At 48.1% G+C, this 23,788-nt stretch overlaps 2 protein-coding genes across 3 annotated transcripts in view; both read left to right on the top strand.

Moving 5' to 3' along the window:
• The window catches only part of LOC310835560 (scaffold attachment factor B1-like), a 36,445-nt gene extending 25,103 nt beyond the window's left edge, over nt 1-11,342 (top strand). The window contains exons 15-21 of one of the 2 annotated variants that reach the window (XR_014559705.1): nt 2,294-2,581; nt 4,001-4,138; nt 5,237-5,324; nt 5,663-5,835; nt 7,897-7,997; nt 8,704-8,755; nt 11,160-11,342. Coding sequence is in view for 1 of the 2 variants with exons in the window: in XM_083720280.1 (XP_083576406.1) it covers nt 2,294-2,581; nt 4,001-4,138; nt 5,237-5,279; nt 5,723-5,835; nt 7,897-7,997; nt 8,704-8,755; nt 11,160-11,289 (865 nt within the window). In the remaining variant the exon portion in view is untranslated. The remainder of the gene's footprint in view (nt 1-2,293; nt 2,582-4,000; nt 4,139-5,236; nt 5,325-5,662; nt 5,836-7,896; nt 7,998-8,703; nt 8,756-11,159) is intronic. The other variant, XM_083720280.1, reaches the window with a different exon arrangement.
• Nucleotides 11,343-17,851: 6,509 nt separating this feature from the next.
• LOC310835589 (disintegrin and metalloproteinase domain-containing protein 10-like) overlaps nt 17,852-23,788 on the top strand; it is a 38,292-nt gene continuing 32,355 nt past the window's right edge. Inside the window, 5 exon segments of the mRNA XM_083720353.1 lie at nt 17,852-17,938; nt 19,443-19,587; nt 20,207-20,328; nt 21,738-21,877; nt 21,879-21,900. Of these exon segments, the coding sequence (XP_083576479.1) occupies nt 17,872-17,938; nt 19,443-19,587; nt 20,207-20,328; nt 21,738-21,877; nt 21,879-21,900 (496 nt within the window). The 5' untranslated portion in view covers nt 17,852-17,871.

Below are 23,788 nucleotides of genomic sequence, written 5' to 3'. Positions count from 1 at the left end.
CCTTGTTTCAGGCATCACATTATCTCCCTCTTGCCCCTTCAGATCCCTTCTTCAGCAGGAAGGGTCCTCCTAACAGGTTCTCTTTAATTCCACCCTGTGATGTAGATGCTTTTCTTGTACATCCCTTTTCTGCCTCTTCTGCTGAGTGAATGTGAATGGAGGTGTGTGGCATGAGGTTCTCTTCTGAACAAACAGGAGAGCAAGCAGACCTACAACTACCACCACTGCCAGCCATCATAGAAGGCTGCGCTGTGAGGCTTACGTAGGCGTTCATGTGAGTGTGGAGGGGTTTTGTTATGTTTTGTTTTTGCCACATGCAACACCTTTTTTTAAGGGTCACCTGGGAGTCCTTTAATTGTTAATGGTTTTGTGAGGACTTTTGTAAAGTCCTACACCTCCTCCACATCCTGAAACAGAAGTTTCACTCCTGGTTTGGGATGTCAAAGTTTGCTGGCTCTGCTTATTGATGGAAGCAGAGTTTAATCTTTTTACTACCTGCGCTCCCACATGCTGGAAAGAAGGAAACAGAATGGTAAGTCTCTTTACCTTTACAGATTTAGGCAGCTATTGAAGACACACCTCTTCTCCTTGGACTGTCAACTTATTATAGTCAAAGCCTCTCATTTTCTGAAACTTGGGAAGCCACAATCTTGGCAGGTTTGAAAACAGATCCTTTATGTGCTCTGCCTATTTAATTACATAATCTGTGAATCAAGAAATAAGTAAACCATGTGGTCTGATGTTAAGAACTTTGTACAAACTTGGTTTGTGCAAATATTTTGTTGCTGCTTCTGCCTGAAAATGGAAGGTGGTTCAAATCACTTCTGCTGTTTGTACAATTCCTGTTGTTTTGGGGGGTGGGGTGGCTTGTACAGTTAAGCTCTGGCTTAAGAAAATAGGCCTTCCTCGGACCATAAAGACTCAAACTCATGTGAATTCTCTCTCATGTGAATTGAACATAGTAGGAAATCATCTTCAGTGAGGGCTAGAGAGAATGAAAAATGTTTGGTATTACCATTTTGGAACAGTTTGGTACAAGACACATAGGCACTCTTCCTCCCCCCCCCCCTATAAAAGTAAAGGGACCCCTGACCATTAGGTCCAGTTATGGCCGACTCTGGGGTTGCGGTGCTCATCTCGCTTTATTGGCCAAGGGAGCCGGCGTACAGCTTCCGGGTCATGTGGCCAGCATGACTAAGCCGCTTCTGGCGAACCAGAGCAGCGCACGGAAACGCCGTTTACCTTCCCAACAGAGTGGTACCTATTTATCTGCTTGCACTTTGAGGTGCTTTCGAACTGCTAGGTTGGCCGGAGCAGGGCCCAAGCAACGGGAGCTCACCCCGTCGCAGGGATTCGAACCGCCGACCTTCTGGTCAGCAAGTCCTAGGCTCTGTGGTTTAACCCACAGCGCCACCCCTTCTATATATATGTGGTTAAAAATAAATAGAAGTGGGTTGTTGTTCTTCCATCAAAGTAATGTAGCTGTTCAGCTGAAACCACAGCAGTACAAAACAAACAAACAGATGGAGCAGTTGAATAAGCATCCATTTAAAGGTACAGCTGTTTTGTTCCCAAAGCAGCTAACCGCAGAAAGAAAGCAGCTCAATCAATACAAAATAGCAGAATACTGTAATCAGAATATCAGAATAATGCTTTGTTAACCAAACTTAACCTATATTCAGATGTAAAGCAAATCAAAGCCACCTTTTTGTCAAGCGCAGTAATAAACAACGACAACAGCCTTGCCTTCTGGCCTTGATGTCCCCAATGTTACCTTCGTTCCCATGATGTTGGGAGCTTGTGTTCCACAGGGGTGATCCCATGCTACCTGTGGACTGAATATCTTTTCAAGCCTGTGCTTTCTGCCCCCTCCCCATGGGTGTTGTGTAAGGCAGGTGAAGCAACGATTGGACCTGTTAGAGGGACGCACTAGACGCTGCTTTAGATAGTCCCAGTCAGCTGGCTGCTGATGCAAAATAAGTAGCAGCCTTAGGCCCTTGGGTTTCCAGCTCCTCATCTTGCCAGTGTCAGCATTCCACTGCTTCCACCATTGCTAGAACCCCCGCTGCAGGCTGATGGTCTCTGCTTGAAGGCTGCAAACCACAGGGCAAGAGCCAAAGGGCTGGTGAGCCAAGGCGTTTTTACCTGTAGAGAGTGGAGAGGAGACAAGACACACCCTGCCCCAGTTCCGACAGACATTCCCTCTCGGCCTTAAACTTTTACATGGGCGCTAAGGCTCCCATCTGTGGGGGGTGGGCCTTCATAAAATTTCACCCGCCTCCTTTTAAACCAGGAGCCGTGACCGGCAGAAGCAGCGCTTGCACTCCATCTGGGAGCAAGAAGAGCGCGAGAGGCTGGAGATCACTCGGGAGAAGCTGGAGTTTGAGCGGTCGCGCCTGGAGAGGGAGCGCCTGGAGAGGGAGCGCCTGGAGAGGGAGCGCATGCACATCGAGCGCGAGAGGAGACGGGAGCAGGAGCGCATCCAGCGCGAGAGGGAGGAGCTGCGCCGGCAGCATGAGCAGCTGCGCTACGAGCAGGAGAGGCGGGTGGCCCTGAGGAGGCCGTATGACATAGACGGGAGGTAAAGCTCGTCTCTCCCCATGAGCAGACTTCAGGAAATCCCTCTGGTTGTAGAGGGAGGGGTGGGGAACTTGTCATAGTCCCAGCAACATCTAGAGTTGGATTCAGTGTGGTGCCTTTAGCTAGGCAAGCACCACCCTCCTACCAGCCTGCAAACTGCATATCTGTGCTTTTGGAAGCCAGAAGGAGCAGGGAAAATGGGGGGAGAGGGGTAAGTGGATTTCTTGGGTGACCACACCATTGTGGTGTTTGAGACAGATTTACCCAACGATTTTAACTGTTCACAATTTTTTTAAAGATAAATTATAAGTTTTCCCCATTATTAAAAATTTCGGTCTTCCTGATTTCCGATTCTTCCACTCATTTTAGCCATTTCAGCATAATCCATCAACTTGGTAGGATTGGTGGTTTAATGGTGAATGGAGAGGGTAAAAGATTTGGATTATCATAAAAGGTGCAGGAGGAAATGATTAACAATAGGACCCGCAAAGAGGAGGAGGGGAAGTCCAGGAGATTCTTTAGAATCTTGTTGTATAACTTTACACATGCGTAGAAATTGAGTCCCATTCTTGGCGGGAAAGCATACCTGCGAGAAGGAACAGGATGCTTCCTGTCTATCAGACTAGCTCCAGGACATGTTTTTCCTGCCTGAACATTCTTGGCACATTACTAATACAGTCTTGAGTCAGCAGATTTCCCTAACAATATCCTTTCATGCTCTCTTTAGGCTTTCTTATCAGAGCATATGCTAGGGGTCTGCAGGCGTTTGAAGAGCTGTATTCTTCATCTATCCTAGCGAGTCAGGACATTCCGCACAGTTTGCACTGCTCCAGAGTGGGAAACCTAGAAAATGGTCTTATAACTGATCAGACTATTGGTTCATCTTTGCTGTCTCATGCCAACAAAGGTCTGACATTGAGGGAAACGGACCTTTTTTCCTGTGAAGCTGTCTCTTTGCCACAGCAGGGGCCTTTATCATCAAATTGTAACAACCGTTGCATAGCCTGATGAAACAAATAACAAAGGATTCGGAGGAGGCGAATACTTGGGGGCTTAATTTAGATTAAAGCAGGGAGTAGCCAGTGCAGTGCCCTCCAGGTGCTGTTGGACTACATCTCGCATCATCCCTAGCTGTCAGCCATGGTGGCTGGGGTTGATGGAAGTTGAGACAACATCTTAAGGGGGCCACATTAGCTACCCCTGAGTTAAAGCATTCAGTTAAGTGAATTATATTATATGTACTTTAGTGATTGAGGGGCAGAATATGGTAATCTCTTCTTTATCAAAAGCCATTTTATTATCCTTGGGATGTCTTTATTTCCTTCGATCTTTTTTGTCGTGTTGATATATGAAGAACACAGAGTGGCCAGAAATCTCCTGTCTTGACCTCTTCCTCTACCTCCTTCCTGCCCCCCTGCAGGAGAGACGAACCATATTGGCCAGAGGCAAAGCGGATGGCGTTGGATGACCGCCATCGCTCGGATTTCAGCCGCCAGGACCGGTTCCATGACTTTGATCACAGGGATCGTGGGCGGTACCAAGACCATTCCCTGGACAGGTGAGCCAGCAGAGTGATGAGCTTTGGGGGAGATGCTTATTTATAATAATTTATATGCCTTCAGCGGGTGACGCTGTGGGTTAAACCACAGAGCCTAGGACTTGCCGATCAGAAGGTCGGCAGTTCGAATCCTCGCAACAGGGTGAGCTCCCGTTGCTCGGTCCCTGCTCCTGCCAACCTAGCAGTTCGAAAGCACGTCAAAGTGCAAGTAGATAAATAGGTACCACTCCAGCGGGAAGGTAAACGGCGTTTCCGTGCGCTGCTCTGGTTCTCCAGAAGTGGCTTAGTCCTGCTGGCCACATGACCCGGAAGCTGTACGCCGGATCCCTCAGCCAATAAAGTGAGATGAGAGCCACAACCCCAGTCGGTTACGACTGGACCTAACGGTCAGGGGTCCCTTTACCTTTACATATGCCTTCAACAGCAAAAATTCCCTGAGCAGGTTATACAGCTCATTTTCTGAATTGTGTTTTACCCAGGCAGAAATTTCTGGGAAGGAAAGTCTGGGGCAGGGGAGACGTGAAAAATACAGTGTCGTTCCTACCTAGGGCATCCTAGTTAAAAGGTGTGGGATTTATTTGGGCACCTCCAAAATGAGTCAGTGTTCCCTGGCAAAATGCCTTCTGTGGCGAAGGGAGGCGAGGACCTGCTACTTTGCAGACTGGGTGGCTCTAACAAGCCTACACTGAGATGCCATATCAGTCTACCTGTAACTCCTCTGGAAGAGAGAGCCTTCTCACCACCTGCTGGAGAATCCACACACCTCTTTTCAGCTTTCTGTGTATTGTAACAGTAAGCTGCTTTGGGAACCAGCCTTGGATTTAAAAAGCAGTATATAAATCTGGGAAGAGGACTCTTCAGGTGCCACTAGGCGACAATTCTTATAACCCCTGACCTTGACTTTTGGGGCTGAAAGGAGTTCAAGTCAGCTGGGGGTGGCGTACAGTTTCTGCACCCTAGGATAAATATGGATTCTATCCTTAAGCAAATGTGGCAGTTGAGTGAGCGTAACATGAATTTCTTCCTCTATCCAAGAGGAACAGGTTGCCGGTGCTCCTTTAACCTTGAGCCTGATGGCGATTATATTGTTCTTTCCAGGAGAGAAGGGTCGCGAGGAATAATGGGAGAGCGAGACGGACAGGTGAGCTGCGTTGGTTGTGAGCCTGGTAATACAAAACCACTTACCGTTTTTTTTTTTGCCCCATAGGGCGCACCTAGTTTTTTTGGGGGGGAAATAAAGAAAAAAAATATTTCCCCCCACAGGCAGCGGGGCTGGGGCGGAGGAGGCCTGAGCTTCCCCAGCCCCCAGAACAGGCTGCCTTCCACAAGACTAGGGAGCCCAGTGGGAAGTCGCGCCGGTCTCCCCAGGCTTGCGGATATCTGCCCGAAGCCTGGGGCGCACCGAGCCCTCTTGCTCTGCAGGCTACAGTGAAAGCCTGAATTCGCCCCATAGGATGCACACACATTTCTCCTTCATTTCTGGAGGGGGAAAAGTGCATCCTGTAGGGCGAAAAATACGGTAAGACTAAAAGCTGCTTGCTTTCTTCGAGTGCATGACACCATTTCCTGTCTCTGCTCCTGCAGCATCACACAGATGACCACCATGGGGGACCAGAACGCCACTCACGGGATGGCTGGAGCAGCTATGGGTCTGACAGGCGCTTGAGCGAGGGACGGGGGATAACCCCACATTCCCGGTGAGTGTACTCAGGTGTTGGTGGAGCAGCCGCCGCCACACCAGCGCTTAAGTCTTGGTGTCCTTGCATATATGGAGCAGCTTAACTGTTTTTCTTAATACTTTTGTCGCCCAAGAGGAGTGTGTTTTCAGCAGGGCAGAATAATCATAGAATTGCAGAGTTCGAAAGGTCTAGACCCGTGGTTCCCAACATGGGGCACATGTCCCACAGGGGGGCGATTTTTATTTTTAAGGGGGGGGCAGTTTGAGAATGAGTTATTAACAGTTAATGGCCTTTTAGGCTCCCTCCACATGAATAGTTCACTTTTTGAATAATAAGAATTCTGTGTCACGGGGGGGGGGGGTGCAGTGCATCAGGATTTTAGAGGTGCTTAGGTGAGGCATGGCCAAAGAAAGGTTGAGAACCACTGGTCTAGACCCAAGGCAACTCCATGCAATGCAGGAATAAGAGGTTGGGTAAATAATGTTGCTGAAAATGCAATCAGCTTTAAAAGAAAAAGAAATATTACCAATCTTCATTACCAATCTGCATTTGAAACAAAAAGCAGTCTTGTTTTTTTAGATTACTCCTGCTGACATAACAGGCAATCTTAGAGGGTTCGATCCTAAAGGGAGGGTGTTTTTCAAGATAATGCTTGCCACCTGCATTTTTCTTTTTTAAGTACTTGTATCTGTTAAAAAAAAAAAAGGCCACGGCGGCGTAAGGTGTTTGTTTTTTGGTTTGTTTTTTTTAAGTTGATTAACTAATTAAAAGCCTTGCTTTTATTCCACCTTGAGAAGACACTCAAGACTTGCTCTTTGGCGAGTTGCTGAAGAAAGTGTATTCTGCAGCTGAGGAGGTCAGCCACCAGGAATGTCACTCTGTGGCAGTCCTGACTCAGCCTAAGTGGAAACTTGCGTGGAGCCTTCATTGTGGCAGAACATGAAGGCTTCGGGGCTGCTTTAAAGCTTTAGAGGTCATCAGCACACTGAAGTGAGCCCAGAAGGAAGCAGGGAGAGACCGTTTTGGAGCTTTGATACATTCTGCCCAAGCACCTTCCGAACGAAGAGGTGCAAGATCCTGCAGCAGCTGGAGACTCTGAGCTGTCATAATAGAATTTGATTTCCATGATCTTACCTAAGGACATTAAAAACTGCCTTACAGCAGCAGGGCCAGGAGGCACATTTTGAATTTTGAGAGGGTGGCGTGGGTGCCAGTCACAAAATGGCTAGAGTGGGGGCTGCCACATCTAAAAGAGCAGCAAAGTGAACTGAACTATGAAATGGTGTTGGCATGCATTTACCTGGTGCAGAACTCTCCATGGACGTCTCCCTTGTTCTCTTACAACGGCACTGGCGCCTACCTGACAGGTGCCGGAACTGAGTTCTGGCTGGGGGGGAAATAAGCGCTGCCCTTGCCCCATCAGCTGTCCCGTTAAATGGGGACAGGGAGGCCCCTGCATCGGCCACTAACTCACTCACATAGAGAAGCTGTTTTCTTCTCTCCACTGTTCGGAACAGATGGGAGAGGGGGCATCCAGTCCTGGCATGCATTGAAACTTGGGCTTGTTTCAATGTGTGTGTTTGGTATAGGAGAGGCCAAGCCAGTGCAGACAGGAACTGAGCAGGAATTGCAAAAGGGCCTCTCATTTTGGATGGGATACCCAGAGAAATCTTTTGTGGGCTGCCTAGGAGGCAGCAGCAGACCCACAGACGCTACTCCAGTCACCTCTGTCTTGATGGAGCGAGGGTCCACCTAGTCCCTGCATCCCATTTCCAACCTCTGCCGGCTATGGTATTCCCAAAAAGTATCCCAAGCATGCCACAACAGCAATGCTGTCCTCCAGTGCCTGTCCCCAAAATCTGGTATTCAGTGGTGGAACACAGAGGCTCCATTTTTCTATCATGACCCAGAGAGAGAGAAAGAAAGAAAGAAACTTTCAGGAAATATAGCTATCAAAGTTGAGAATACAAAATATTTGTCTGTGTGTGTTTTGAAGGGATTTAAATGTTTCTTCTGCAGGTAGATAAAAAAGGTGTCTTTAAAATTAAGTAAACCTTGCACTTCTTTTTTTTTTTCCAGAGATGGGCGTGACTGGGGGGATCATGGTAGAAAATTCGAAGATCGCTCCTGGCAGAGCAACACTGGGGGTGCGATGGGGCGAGATCATGATCGGTGGCGAGGTAACTCTCTTCCTGTTCAGCTGTTGGGTTCTCTCTCCCCGCCCCCAGGGATGCTGATGCTAAGCTCTACTCAAAAGTAGCCGCATAGAAATCAGTGGACCCAAGTTGGTTGTGTCCTTCAGTAGGCCCAGTGGTGGGTACTTGTGTGAAGAGCCTGTTAGATAGACAAGGGAAAGGGTGGAAGAGAGAAGCAGTGTTTCTCCACCAGGGAGGATATCTGAAAATTGGGGAGAGTGTTTCCAAAAACATGTACTGCAGAAGTAAGAAAAATTAAAAGTCGCAAAATTTCAATCCATCCGAAAACTGAAATAAAATACTTAAGAGGAGCTAAGTTTTAAGGGGGACGTGGGATTTTTATGTTGGCTAAAGGGGCAAATGGGCTTCAAAAGGTTGGGAGACGCTGAGCAGCAGGGCATATTTGTTGTTACTTGGAATCCTGTGAAATTTGCCAAGCTGCTGTCTTTGCCTCAGTTCCTGCTCTGTAAAATCGAAACATTTATTGCCCTACTCGATAGGGGTACCGTACCACCAGGACACTTTAGCCTTGCAGGCTCACAATCACTCTGCTTTCAAAGTTCGGGGGGGGGGGCTTTTTTTGGCTTTTTTGCTGTAGTTCAAGGGAGAAAAACGTGATAAACTAGGCTGAGAGCATCTCAGATGTATTTAGTGTGCCCTGCCCTTAAACTTCCTCTTGGTTTTTCCCCAGGTGGGGGCAGAGGGAGGCGTGGCCACATCTTTCATCGAGGCGGAATGTCTGGGTAAGAACCCTCTTTCAGCCTTTCCTTCAGAATTACTTACTTCGTAAAATTAATAATTGTTGTTGTTATTATTACTGTTCTAGATTTATATATACCCTGCCTTTTCCCCTGACAGGGACTCAAGAGACTTACACACAGCTTGATTGTAAAACAAAAACCCTCAAATCAGGTTTTAATAATAATAATAATAATAATAATAATAATAAAATGATTGGTTAAAACAAGTTTTTAAAAAAACCAATTAAAAAAATTAAAGTAAGTACAGTGGTGCCTCGCAAGACGAAAAGAATCCGTTCTGCGAGTCTCTTCGTCTTGCGGTTTTTTCGTCTTGCAAAGCAAGCCCATTAGCGGATTAGCGCTATTAGCGGATCAGCTGATAAGCGGCTTAGCGGCTTAGAAAAGGGGTGAGGGGAAAAAACCCGCAGGAACTCGCAAGACATTTTCGTCTTGCAAAGCAAGCCCATAGGGAAATTCGTTTTGCGAAGCGCCTCCAAAACGGAAAACCCTTTCGTCTAGCGGGTTTTCCGTCTTGCGAGGCATTCGTCTTGTGGGGCACCACTGTAATAAAGCAACTCTTGTTCTGTGTTGCATCCAACTTCTCTCCCCGCCCCGATCTCAGAACAACTCTTTCCAAATCTACCTCCCGGCTTCACTAATAAGAGTGACTGTTTTTTGGCATTGCGTTACCTAATTGCTGCCTTACACACACATCCTGTGAGGTCTGGTAGCACTAGAGAAGCCACTGCCATTTAGTTTCCTGTTCTGTCTGAGCGTTATCTAGTTGACAGTTCTTGTTGCATAACCTCCTCCTCCAGCAAGGCCAAACAAACCCACAGCCCCATTGCTGCTCTTGCTCCTTTCGAGTTCCACAGTGTTGCTTTCTTTTCTTTTTTAAAAAAGTTCAGTTTTAACTTTCATGTTCACCTTGGCTTATCACACCTTTATTTAAAGAAAAGAAAAATATTGTGCACAAGCACAGGTCAAAAACTTGATTTCCAGGTTTGGGAAACTGCAGTAGGGAAGAAAGGGCTCGATTCATGTTTGCAGGTTTCCCACAGGCGTCTGGTCGGCCTCTGAGAACAGGAGGCTGGACTAGATGGGCCCATTGGCTTGATCCAGAAGGTTCATCTTACGCTGTTAAGTGTTTGACCCAGTCTTGCTCACGAGGGCAAGAGTTTCCTTGCCACTTTCCCTGCACCTGGTGCTCAAATCATAGCTGTCAACCATCCCTTATTTGGCGGGAAAGTCCCTTATCCCAGCCCTGTGTCTCGCTGCTGTCCCTTATTGATGATGTCCCTTAAATTTCCCGGGGTTCATAGGAAGCAGCTCCTCTCCCTCCCTCCCTGCCGGCCAGGGAGGAGGGAGGCTCCAGCTGTGTTGCTTGGCTGCGTTGCTCACCCAATAAGGAGTCTAAGAACGACTGGGGGGGTGGAGCTTGCATGCCTTGTGCCGATCAAATCGGCCGCGTTGCCTGGGGACTCACCTTTGCTCAGCGCTTCCCAGCGGAGAGGTGACGGTGGTTTTCCTTGCTGCATCCCCTTTGCCGGGTTGCTGCGCTGTGGGAACCACCTCTTGAGGCTTCGTTTGGCTGCTGGCTGGGCTTTCTGCCTTTGGCTCGGAGGGGCTCAAGTTGAACATACCTGTGCTTGGAAAATCCCTTATTTTGGCTGCTGATCCCTTATTTTCGAGGCTGCTGGTCCCTTATTTTCAAATCTGTAAGTTGACAGCTATGGCTCAAATGGACCCCTCCCACACAACCCCCAAAGCTTCAGGACCCCGCTGCAGATTTGAGTCCTGGCAGACTGACATGCAAGGCAATATGCAAAAACTTTTGTTTGTTTGTTTGTTCCCCAGTTTTTTTAATTGATTTTCCAAAAATTTAAACAAAAATCTTAACCGTATTTAAACCAATCTTAGTGACATTGTTAAGTGACTTTCTCGAATCCCCCTAGTTCACGGGTGTCAAACACAAGGCCCGCCAGCCTTCACCTTTTATTCTCGCTTTTTTTTGGGGGGGGGGGAACACAAGAAAGCCGCCTCTTCAGCCAGAGAACGCCTGCCCTCTAGCGGCGCCAGCCGTTCTGCACAGGAAACCTCCACTTTACATGCATTCAGGAAACCTCTACATCATTTTCCATAATATTTTCCTTTGACACCGTACATGCTGTGAACTTGACCCCTTTCTTCCACAATCTTTCCCAGTCTTCAAACATTATGTTGCGTCCCACATCTCTTGCCCAGTCTGTCATCACAGATTTAACTTGTTCATCCTTTGTATGCCATTCCAGTAATAAATTATACATTTTAGACAAATTTGTTACCTTTAGAGTCCAACAGCTCCGTTTCCAACTTAGTTTTTAAAAACTTTTGTTTGTTTTATGTTGGTTTGTGATCCCTTCCTTAGGCGGGGAGGATTCTTGCCAAGTGCCCCGCCAGCGCCGGCATCTCACAGCGAAGAGTCACAAGGAGAAGGCTTCTCGGGACAAGACAGAGGAAGCAGGCCTGTCGACCCTCGCTTCAGCCGCCGCTACTGAATGTTCCAGCGTTGTTGTTTTTTTAACTGTACAAATGGCAACAGATGGGGGGGGGGGAACACACACACACACTACTGCTACTCCTCCCCACCCCCAGTGTACCACTGACTGTGACTTTTAAGTTAACCTTCATTGTTTTACTTCATAGCTCAATATGTGAAAGAAACAAAAGCCATTCGGGTTTTTTGGTAACGTGTATTTTCTGTATGTGACCCCCCCCCCTCCTCCGCACACACACGCAAACTTGCCCTCCTCTCCCCACCCCCTCATTAAAAGAAAATGTTTCTTTTACGGGGCATTCCATTTTCTATAAATAAATAAATAAATAAATAAATAAACCCAGTTTACAATTACGTGACAGCTGCTTTTTTTGGAAGTCTTTTTCATGATCTTGGTTTCCCCCCCAAAATCACATATTTTGAGGAGGGATGTTGGAATTGCAATCAAAGTTAGAGAATAGGAAGGTGAATGGAGCTGTCTTAAATTTGAAATCAGTTTTTTGCTCCTGATGGAACTGGGAATAGATCTTCTGTTGAGTAACAAGTCTTATATATTGCTTATCTGGTGACATGTTCAGCAGGCAATAATTTTGAACGCATACACAGTAGTGGTGTGCTTCAGATTCAAGTGAGCTGCTTTGGGTAAGTGTCCTCATACTGCATCATGTGTGGTACGCTGCTTTGACATCATCTGATAGGAAGTGCCTACAGAGGGTGGTGAATACAGCACAAGATACTATGGGCTGTCCCGTAAAGCCACTGGATGAAATAGCGGAAGAAGAGTGAAGAAAATTCTCAGGGATGATTCACACCCTGGCCGGCACTTTCTTGATCTCCTGCCTTCAGGCAGAAGATATAGAAGCATGATTAGTCGTACCAACAGCTTCTATCCGAGGGCTGTTAGGCTGCTGATTGAAAAGATAACAACAGGGCAACTGACTTTGGGGTTTGGTGGGTGTGCGTCAGTAAACGAGGGGAATTAAGACTTAAGCTGAGTGGGGGGTGCTCGTGTAATCTCACTGTATACAAGTTGTACAAGTGACAATAAAGTATTTCAATTTGGGACGTGTGGAGCTTGTCTAAAGCAGGATCTTCCCGAAGCGCAAACCTCTATATAAAGTTGAAGACAGTGTCCAGTGTTACTCCTTCCCAGAGTAGACCCATGGAAATTGATCAGCACAACTAGCTCAAATCCATTCATTTCAGTGGTTCTTTTCTGAGTACCCATTGTAATTGGTAGACCTAAGTCACATTTTAATGCTTACTCTTGAGTACGGCTCATGTTGGAATACAACCCAGTGTGTCTGCAAAAACTGACATGTTTCTCCTGCTTGGCATGTAAGGAAAAGACCAGTTTGGGTAGATTTGGGGACAGGTTTGGGGGGGGGAGGCGGAGTGACCCTCGGACACCAAGCCCAAACCCCAATCCTATAACAATACATAAAACATGCCAGAGAAGCATGTACAGTAGAGGGTGGCAAATATGTTCCACCTCCAGGGCCGCAGTCCTTCGTGGGCAACCTTCCAAAGGTCACACGTCGGTCAGGGCCAGAAGCAAAATCCCCGACACTGGTCAGAGGTTTCTACAGGGGCAGAGAGAGAGAGGCAGTCAGGTGCAGCTGGGGGAGGTAGCATTGCTCACCTGGCTGACACCTGGAGCCGGAGCAGCCAGGCTGTGGAGAAATCTGTGCTCTGTAGGCTAAGCAGTGGCACCAATCTGACACTTGTGCTGTTGGGCCGGTGCTCACCTCCCCACTGCTGGTGGTGGTGGTGTCACAGTTTAAGCCATGGGTAGGAAAACTAAGGCCCGGGGGTCGGATCTGGCCCAATCGCCTTCTCAATCTGGCCTGCGGACGGTCTGGGAATCAGCATGTTTTTACATGAGTATTTAAAATGCATCTCTGGGTTATTTAGTGGGGCCTGCCTGGTGTTTTTACGTGAGTAGAATGTGTGCTTTTATTTAAAAGGCATCTCTGGGTTATTAGTGGGGCCTGCCTGGTGTTTTCACATGAGTAGAATGTGTGCTTTTATTTACCGTATTTTTCACTCTATAGGACGCACTTTTTCCCCTCCAAAATTTAAGGGGAAATATATTTGCGTCCTATAGAGCAAATGCAGGCTGTGCGGCTAAGCCCAAAGCCAGAACAGCCTTCACCCCGCTGTCCTGCAGAGGCTAGCAAGGCTGTTCCCAAGCCAGAACAGCGAGACAGAGGGCTCTGTCTCGCTCTTCTAGCTTGGGGACGGCTGCGTGCAAAGGAAGGCTGTTCCCAAGCCAGAACAGCGAGACGGAGGGCTCCGTCTCTTCTAGCTTGGGGTTGGCTGTTCTGGCTTGGGAACAGCCTTCCTTTGCACGCAGCCGTCAGAGATCCCTGAAGCCTTTGGAGCACAGCCTCTACGGGGCAGTGGGGCGCTGTGCTCCAAAGGCTTCAGGGATCTCTGAGGCTGGCGGTGGGGGAAAGCAGCGCTTCACCCCACCGCCAGCCCCACAAGCTTGATTGGATGCACCTTGAACGCACCTTGCTTTATTTTATTTTTTTAAAGATATTTATTTTGATTTTATATAATAAAACATATATTACAATCAAACAAAACAGAAAAGAAATACAATAAAAAGCAACATAATCCAACAGAGCTAAAAAACACAGTAAAGAACATATGACAGAAAAAATAAGAAAGAACAGAATGAAGGTCAGTGGAGGCTGACACAAAGTCAATAAGACCCCCTGGAACCGCCCCTATCTTAATAGGCTCTGGAGAGGTCGTGCAAGACCTCTGGGAAGCTGTGAAAGCTTTCCAGAGGCCTCACGCAATCTTCCCAAAGCCCAGTAAGCAAGGCGGAGAGCTCAAAAACCTTTCCTTACCCGGAAAACAGCACAGGGAGAGAGCTTTTTAAAGCCTTTCTTACAGGGTTCCAGACAGGTCATAAGAAACTCAGGAGATCTTGTAAACAAAAATTGCCCTTTTCCCTTACGGGGTATCCAAGAGCCCATATAGAGTCCTTACATAGGTTCCCTATTGGTAGGAGAAAATAACAGAGGCCAACCAGAGAATATTGAGAAGCAAAGCAGCTAGTAAGCCTGATCTTTATTGAACTGTTGCAACAGGGTGCTCCCCTCACCCGCAGGAGAAGAGGAACCCAGAAAAATGGCGTGCAAGGCCTTATAAAGACTTTTGAAATTGCCACCCTGTAGATCAAGACCACCCTTAGAAACAGCATATATACATCACAGAATGGGTGTAACCTAAGACCACCCCCAGATACATCATACCTACATCACAGAAAAGGCGGTCTAAACAGAAATTTAAATGTTGTTTTTCTCTTGGACTTGTTTATCTCCTGTCTGACAGGTTACTTGACTGGATTGCCTGGGGAGCCTGGCCAGTCTTTTGTAATGATAAATACTTAGTTCCTGGGCCAGGTCATAGGCTCACACCCTATTCAAACACAGACATACCCTTAAGACAGGATTTGTGAAGGAAAAGACAATGGGGAGGCTTTTCCACTTTGACCTTGCAGAGAAAACATTTGCTCAGTTTAGGAATCAAAATGGTTCCAGGTTGGCCTTCCTGTGCTGATCTATGTACGTGTGGTTATGAACATTACCATATATCTAAGACCTCAAAGTTCCTATCACAATCTCGTGACCACCTCTTCCAGCAGTTCCTTCCCTTTCCATCATTTATCTTCATACCACCTGGGCAAAGCTGTAACCATGTAAGTAAATCATACTGTACACAAGTTGTCTGTCTACTTGTATATACTGCCTGAGCACAAGGTCGAAGGGTTCACAGCATTAACACACCAGTAGATTTTCCCCATTAGGAGGTTTCCAGGAAAACCCCAAGCCGCATAGCTTTGGTCCAAAACAGCAAGGCAAGCCTGTGTCTCCAGCATCCGTCAAAGCACACACACACACCGGCATATTGAGCTCCTCGGCTGCTAAGCAAATCAGTCTCTTAAGCTTAAGCCAAGAAACAGTATTCTTTATGAAATTGGATATCAATACAGTGGTGCCCTGCAAGACGAACGCCTCGCAAGACGGAAAACCCGCTAGACGAAAGGGTTTTCCGTTTTGGAGGCGCTTTGCAAAACGAATTTCCCTATGGGCTTGCTTTGCAAGACGAAATGTCTTGCGAGTTCCTGCGGGTTTTTTTCCCCTTTTCCCCCCTTTTCCTAAGCCGCTAAGCCGCTTATCAGCTGATCCGCTAAAAGCCGCTAAACTGCTAATCCGCTAAGCTGTCAATGGGCTTGCTTTGCAAGACGAAAAAACCGCTATACGAAGAGCCTCACGGAACGGATTAATTTCGTCTTGCGAGGCACCACTGTATACGTATCAAGGCTTTAAGCTTAGACCACTGAAGAAGCCCGGAAATCTGCATTGGGAGTGAGCTACCTGCCTGCCCCATAGAAGGACCCCATCGGGGGCAAACAACGACCTCTTGATTACTTGGACTGCCAGGGCAAAACGGGTGCAAAACGCCGGCAGCCGGTCTAAAACTTCACTAGCATCTCTCAGTACATTGGTACCTCGGGTTAAGTACTTAATTCGTTCCGGAGGTCCGTACTTAACCTGAAACTGTTCTTAACCTGAAGCACCACTTTAGCTAATGGGGCCTCCTGCTGCTGCCGCGCCGCCGGAGCACGATTTCTGTTCTCATCCTGAAGCAAAGCTCTTAACCTGAAGCACTATTTCTGGGTTAGTGGAGTCTGCAACCTGACGTGTATGTAACCCGAGGTACCACTGTATTGTGAACAACACCAAACTTGCCCTTTGTTGGTACAGTGGTGCCTCGCAAGACGAAATTAATCCATTCCGTGAGGCTCTTTGTATAGTGGTTTTTTCATCTTGCGAAGCAAGCCCATTGACGGCTTAGCGGATTAGCGCTATTAGCGGCTTTTAGCGGATCAGCTGATAAGCGGCTTAGCGGCTTAGGAAAAGGGGGGGAAAGGGGGGGGACCCGCAGGAACTCGCAAGACATTTCGTCTTGCGAAGCAAGCCCATAGGGAAATTCGTTTTGCAAAGCGCCTCCAAAACGGAAAACCCTTTCGTCTAGCGGGTTTTCCGTCTTGCGAGGCGTTCGTCTTCATGAACTTACCTAAAAAGAGAAAGAAAACAAAAGAGTGAGTTAAGCATTTGAAAAATCCATTGAAACCAGACATTGTAAGTTCATCTTAGGTTGGGTAGTTTGTAAGTCTCCGTGGCTTTGCACAAGGTTTTGTATATTTCAGAAGATTGATAAAGAATGTATAATTATTTTGGTAATTATTGTGTGTATGTTAGTTGCCAATGTGTTGCATGAGTCATACTACTTGGGTCCAGAACAGAGCAAGGCAAGCCTGTGTCTCCAGCATTAGCCAAAGCACACACACACTGGCTTGTTGAGATCCATCTGAAGATGACACTGCAACAAACCAAGTGAAGGGGGGAAAGGACCAGTCTGGTAGCAGCATGGCATCAGATGGTGGATGGCTATCGGTCATGAACGCTTTAGTTGAGATTCCTGCAATGTAGGGGTTTGGACAATGTAGGGATGCGTGTGGCGCTGTGGGTTAAACCACAGAGCCTAGGACTTGACGATCAGAAGGTCGGCAGTTCGAATCCCCGCGACGGGGTGAGCTCCTGTTGCTCGGTCCCTGCTCCTGCCAACCTAGCAGTTCGAAAGCACCTCAAAGTGCAAGTAGATAAATAGGTACCGCTGCGGCGGGAAGGGGTTGCGGCGCTCATCTTGCTTTACTGGCCGAGGGAGCCGTCGTACAGCTTCCGGGTCATGTGGCCAGCATGACTAAGCCGCTTCTGGTGAACCAGAGCAGCGCACGGAAATGCCATTTACCTTCCCGCCAGAACGGTACCTATTTATCTATTTGCATTTTGACGTGCTTTCGAACTGCTAAGTTGGCAGGAGCAGGGACTGAGCAACGGGAGCTCACCTTAGATCACTCCATCGTGGGGATTCGAACCGCTGACCTTCTGATCAGCAAGTCCTAGGTTCTGTGGTTTAACCCACAGCGCCACCCGCGTCCCTTCAGAAATAGTATGCAGCTCATAAAACATTTTTACTAGGAGAAAACAACTTTTGAAGAGAAATGGCGGGACTTAACTGGCCAGCTCAGGCCATGCTCTTACAAAGGAACTTTGTTCAGATGCCTCTTATACTAGAATCTAAACCTCCTAGGAAGAACTGAGAATTGGCTGCCCTCACCTGGTTTTGCTGGCCAGTCAAGGCCATTTCTTGGGACTGTGGCCGCTTGTCACCTGCTGACAGCTTCTAGGAGCCACAGGTGAGAGCTGAGTGCAGGGTAGCGACCAAAGGTGGACAAACTGCCCCCCCACACACACACCAGAGGTACTATCCCCTCCCCTAACACCCCATACATTATGTTTTTAATGCTACACCGCAGTTGCCCAGTATTGGCAGCAAGGAGCTGGAACTCAACTATCACCAGCCCAAGCTGCAGCCTTCGAATTCAACAAGTCTGTGCAGGAGCCTTCCTGTGTTGTGATGCCATTGCCTCAAATGACGAACCTTCTCTGAATTCCGACACGCCCTAATCGGAAGAAGGAAAAGAGGTCTCTTTCGCGCCATGCTGGCCTTCTGGTATTTAAGTTTCCCTTTTTGGAGAGTGATTCTTTCCCAAACGCCTGGCTCAGGTAGGATTCTAATACCATTTTTCTTTTCCCACTTGCTCTCTTCCCTTGGATTATGTCCCACGAACCTCCGTTTTTTTTATTATGCTCTCGATGAATCAAAGATATTTCACATTACTTCCATAGTCTGTACCCCTGCCAAAAAACACACCCCTCCATGTATGTTTACATAGCAGCCGCTATCAAAGTTCAGGCAGAAAACTTCCAATAGCCATTATTTTTGGTTTTCTTTGTTTTTAAAGATATTTGAGATGGCAGGAAGTTGTTGCAGGAGTCATGTATATTAGAATAGGGTAGAATAAGGTGGAATAAGGGGCACGGGTGGCACTATGGGTTAAACCACAGAGCCTAGGACTTGCCGATCAGTAGGTCAGCAGTTCGAATCCCCGTGACGGGGTGAGCTCCTGTTGCTCGGTCCCTGCTCCTGCCAACTTAGCAGTTCAAAAGCACATCAAAGTGCAAGTAGATAAATAGGTACTGCTCCGGCGGGAAGGTAAACAGTGTTTCTGTGTGCTGCTCTGGTTCGCCAGAAGTGGCTTAGTCCTGCTGGCCACATGACCCGGAAGCTGTACGCCGGCTCCCTCGGCCAATAAAGCGAGATGAGCGCCGCAACCCCAGAGTCGGCCACGACTGGACCTAATGGTCAGGGGTCCCTTGATGGAATAAGGGCTTAACTCCATCCAGAGTTTAACATGGAACTCCCCCTCCCTGGGCCTGCTCCACACCCTCCTATGGAAGGTTGCCTGGAAGGAAATAAAAATAAACAATTTATTGTACCCCGCCCCTCTGACTGGGTTGCCCCAACCACTCTGGGTGGCTTCCAACAGAGCAACACAACGAAACACCAACCATTAAAAACATCCCCATACAGGGCTGCCTTCAGATGTCTTCTAAATGTTGTGTATTTCTTTATCTCCTTGGCATCTGATGGGAAGGTGCTCCACAGGGCAGGTGCCACTACCGAGAAGGCCCTCTGCCTGGTTCCCTGGAACCTCATTTCTTACAGTGAGGGAACCACCAGAAGGTCCTCGGAACGATGGGGGTGGAGACCGCACCTTCAGGTATACTGGGCCTTTGAGGCCATTTAGGGCTTTAGAGGTCAGCACCAACACTTTGAATTGTGCTCCGAAACGTACTGGGAGCCAATGTAGATTATTCAAGGCGGGTGCTATGTGGTCTCAGCGGCCGCTCCCAGTCACCAGTCTGGCAGCCACATTCTGGATGAGTTGCCATTTCCGAGTCATCTTCAAAGGTAGCCCCACATGGAGTGCATTGCTGTAGTCCAAGCAGGAGGTGACCAGAGCATGCACCACTCTGGCTTGGCAGGTAGGGTCTCAGCCGACGTACGAGATAGAATGTGGCCCTCAGTCTGAAAAGGAGAGAGACCCTTGGTGCTATCAGCAGCAGGGATATTGATGGATGTGTGGCAACCAGCCGACTGAATTCTGACCCTCAGTTCCTGCCACCCCAACAAAGCCCCCTTTGAGTCTCTCCCTCTCCGTTTAAGCAAGCGGGGTCACACACCCCAGAGCCTACGTCAAGCACCACGAGAGGCTGTCTTACGACAGAGGAGCTTTGGAGAAGATGCATCAAGAGGCAAAGAAGGAAGGAGACGGGAGATCGATCTTGCTCGAGTTCCAAGCCTACCGGAGGTACAGTAACACCATCCGTTCAACGGCCTAACTTTTGTATGAGTGGGGGAGGTATCTGTGGGTGATGCTCAGTCAGTACAGCATGAGACTTGATCTCAGGGTCATGAGTTTGAGCATCATTTAGAGCAAAACATTCATGCATTGCAGGGAGTTGGACCAGATGACCCTTGTGGTCCCAACTCTACGATTCTGTAATAATAATCATAATAATTTTTATTATCTATACCCCACCCATCTGGCTGGGTTTCCCCAGCCACTCTGGGCAGCTCCCAACAGAATTAAAAGCACAATAAAACATCAAACATTAAAAACTTCCCTAAAAAGGACTGCCTTCAGATGTCTTCTAAAAGTCAGATAGTTGTTCATTTCCTTGACATTTGCTGGGAGGGCGTTCCACAGGGCAGGTGCCACCACTGAGAAGGCCCTCTGCCTGGTTCCCTGTAACCTCACATCTTGCAGGGAGGAAACCGCCAGAAAACCCTCGGTGTCCGGGCTGGACGATGGAGAGACCCCACAATTTGTCCCTTTAAAAAAAAATGCAACAAAAAATATTCACTCTGGTGTCCACATCAAGCAATGAGTTCCGCAAGCTGAATGCATGTGTCGAACTGTGTTTCAGGGTCTTCAGACTGAGACTATGGAGGGACAGGAGTGTTTTTGCAAGAGGCATTGAGATCACCAGGAGAAACGGTGACGCCGGGCCCACGAACCTCTCTTTCATTTACTCTGGCATCCTGGAAGGTGACAATTTTTTTATTTTTTATTTAAATTGGAAAGAAGTCAGCACCTCACAAAGGGGATAGAAAAATAATGTATTCTCTGTGTCTCCCACCTGCCTTTCTTTCTCTCTACCGGAACAGAATTCCAGACAAGTCTGCTTTCCACATAACTCCTATTCAGAGCAGATGCTCTGAAATTAATGAATTCGAGCTTTCATTTTAAAAGGAGGGGGAGAACAAGCTTCGGTAGTCCTTAAGGCAGTGAAACTGTGCTTGCAAAGTCCTGGGGCAAAGGCTGGGAAAATCCCACAGGGCAGGGTGTGCACAGCGCTTTGATTGAATCAAGCTGAATAAATTGTGCAAAATGGATGCAGATTTACAAAGCTTGCCCAACTTCAGGGACTGAAAGCCCTTGGCCCTCTCAGATGGACTACGACTCCCATCATCCCTGAGTGTTGCCCATGCTAGCTGGGGCCGATGGGAGTTGGAGTCCAAGGATATCCCACCTGATGCCTGCAGCTTGCAGAGTTGCACTCCCTGCCACATAATTATGGTCTGTGTGTGTCGTTTGGGAGCTGCGCGGTCAGGGGAAAAACAATGCTGTCCAGGGTTGTAAAGACTGCGGAGAGAATAATTGGGTGCGCTCTTCCCACCTTGGATCAAATCTATGCTTCCTGGTGCCATAAGAAAGCTGCAGAGATAGCGCAGGACAGTGCGCACCCCGGAAATAATCTCTTTCAGCTTCTGCCTTCTGGAAGAAGGTCCAGGGTTATAAAGACTAGGACTAGCTGCCTGAGAAACAGCTTCTATCCAAACGCAATTTGGGTTTTAAACACAGTGCAAGGAGTCTCTATGGGAGTTTATTGTATTTAATTATGGGGTATCAGGTGGCGCTGTGGGAAAAACCTCAGCGCCTAGGACTTGCCGATCACATGGTCGGCGGTTCGAATCCCCGCGGCGTGCGCTCCCGTCGTTCGGTCCCAGCGCCTGCCAACCTAGCAGTTCGAAAGCACCCCCGGGTGCAAGTAGATAAATAGGGACCGCTTACCAGCGGGAAGGTAAACGGCGTTCCGTGTGCTGCGCTGGCTCGCCAGATGCAGCTTGTCACGCTGGCCACGTGACCCAGAAGTGTCTGCGGACAGCGCTGGCTCCCGGCCTATAGAGTGAGATGAGCGCACAACCCTAGAGTCTGGCAAGACTGGCCCGTACGGGCAGGGGTACCTTTACCTTTACCTATGGGGTATCAGAGTTTTTAGAGGGTTAACCAGGCTGGGATAGCAGGCTTGTTGGTTTTTGAATGCAGATTCTTTTCCAATTTCGTTGTTCTGTATGGGTCAATGACAATAAAGATTATCGTATTGTATTGTATAATGTTTGGAGGGATGGATTTTAGCCCAGCCTGTCCTGATGACCCTGCTGACCTTCCCGCAGGAGAGCCAGCTTCCTCGTGCCACGGGTCCATCATCAACGGTCTCTTTGAGGGCTTCATCCGGACACAGAACGGCACCTATTACGTCGAATCTGCTGGGTCGCCTTCCTCCAGCCAGACCTCTCCAACTCATTCATTCATCCATCCATCATGAGAGTGACTTAGGTCAGTGACTTTCAACCCATGTGCAGTTGCACCCTGGGGTGCCTTGAATGGTGATCAGGGGTGTCACAGGCAACACTGACCTCTGTCCCTCTGTCCCTCTGCCCTTATGGGGTATCCAAGAGCCCATATAGAGTCTTTACAGTGGTGCCTCACAAGACGAAATTAATCCGTTCCGTGAGGCTCTTCGTATAGCGGTTTTTTCATCTTGCGAAGCAAGCCCATTGACAGCTTAGCGGATTAGCGCTATTAGCGGTTTAGCGGCTTTTAGCAGATCAGCTGATAAGCGTCTTATCAGCGGATCAGCTGATAAGCGGCTTAGGGCTTAGGAAAAGGGGGGGGAGGGAAAAACCCCCGCAGAAACTCGCAAGACATTTTCATCTTGCGAAGCAAGCCCATAGGGAAATTCGTTTTGCGAAGCGCCTCCAAAACGGAAAACCTTTTCGTCTAGCGGGTTTTCCGTCTTGCGAGGCGTTCGTCTTTCGGGGCACCACTGTACTTGGGTTCCCTATTGGTAGGAGAAAATAACAGAGGCCAACCAGAGAATATTGAGAAGCAAAGCAGCTAGCAAGCCTGATGTTTATTAAACTGTTGCAACAGGGTCCTCGCCACAAGCTGGAAAGAGAAGGAACCCAGAACAAAGGTGTGCAAGCTCCTACATAGACTTTTTAAATTGTCCACCCTCAAATTCCAGACCACCCCCACAAACATCATACCTACATCACACATTTTAGAATCAGAGAGTTGGAAGGGACTCGGAGGATCAGACTGCGTTATCATATTCCTTAGTGGGGGGGTCATGTAAACTGGTCTGATGAATTATGCTTTTTATGGAGTAGGGGGGCACTGGGGGTGATGGGTGGCCAGAGACCCCCTGGTCTAGATTGATTCTAGATCCTGCTGTGCGGCTGGTGGATTGAAAACCCTCCCCTTGGCGAGGTTATCCACATGCCCAGGTGAACGAAGGAGCATGTGGCGGATCTTGGTACAGAGCCACGCACAACATCGCTGGGCAGTTGTGGTGACATAACACTCCTCAGGTGGGAAAATGCAGCATCAGTCTGCAGCAGGCTATACCGTATTTTTCGCCCCATAAGGCGCACCGGACCGTAGGGCACACCTAGTTAGAATAGAATCATAGAATCATAGAGTTGGAAGAGACCACAAGGGCCATCGAGTCCAACCCCCTGCCAAGCAGGAAACACCATCAGAGCACTCCTGACATATGGTTGTCAAGCCTCTGCTTAAAGACCTCCAAAGAAGGAGACTCCACCACACTCCTTGGCAGCAAATTCCACTGTCAAACAGCTCTTACTGTCAGGAAGTTCTTCCTAATGTTTAGGTGGACTCTTCTTTCTCGTAGTTCGGATCCATTGCTCCGTGTCCGCTTCTCTGGAGCAGCAGAAAACAACCTTTCTCCCTCCTCTAGGTGACATCCTTTTATAGATTTGAACATGGCTATCATATCACCCCTTAACCTCCTCTTCTCCAGGCTAAACATGCCCAGCTCCCTTAGCCGTTCCTCATAAGGCATCGTTTCCAGGCCTTTGACCATTTTGGTTGCCCTCCTCTGGACCCGTTCCAGTTTGTCAGTGTCCTTCTTGAACTGTGGTGCCCAGAACTGGACACAGTACTCCAGGTGAGGTCTGACCAGAGCAGAATACAGTGGCACTATTACTTCCCTTGATCTAGATGCTATACTCCTATTGATGCAGCCCAGAATTAGTTTTTAGAGGGGGAAATCAAGAAAAAAAAATCTTATTCCCCCCCCCCTCAGCCCCAAAGAGCAGCGTACAGGCTGCGCACAACCTCTCCCTGCAGGAGGGGTTGCGCGCGGCTATGGCACAAGCCATATGGCACAAGATCAATCCCGCTTGCTGTCTTGGCTTGT

Source organism: Podarcis gaigeae (genome assembly GCF_964106915.1).
Source record: "Podarcis gaigeae genome assembly, chromosome: 18".
NCBI lineage: Eukaryota > Metazoa > Chordata > Lepidosauria > Squamata > Lacertidae > Podarcis > Podarcis gaigeae.
Note: the sequence above shows the minus strand (reverse complement) of the source record. Positions and strands in the feature narration are given on the sequence as shown.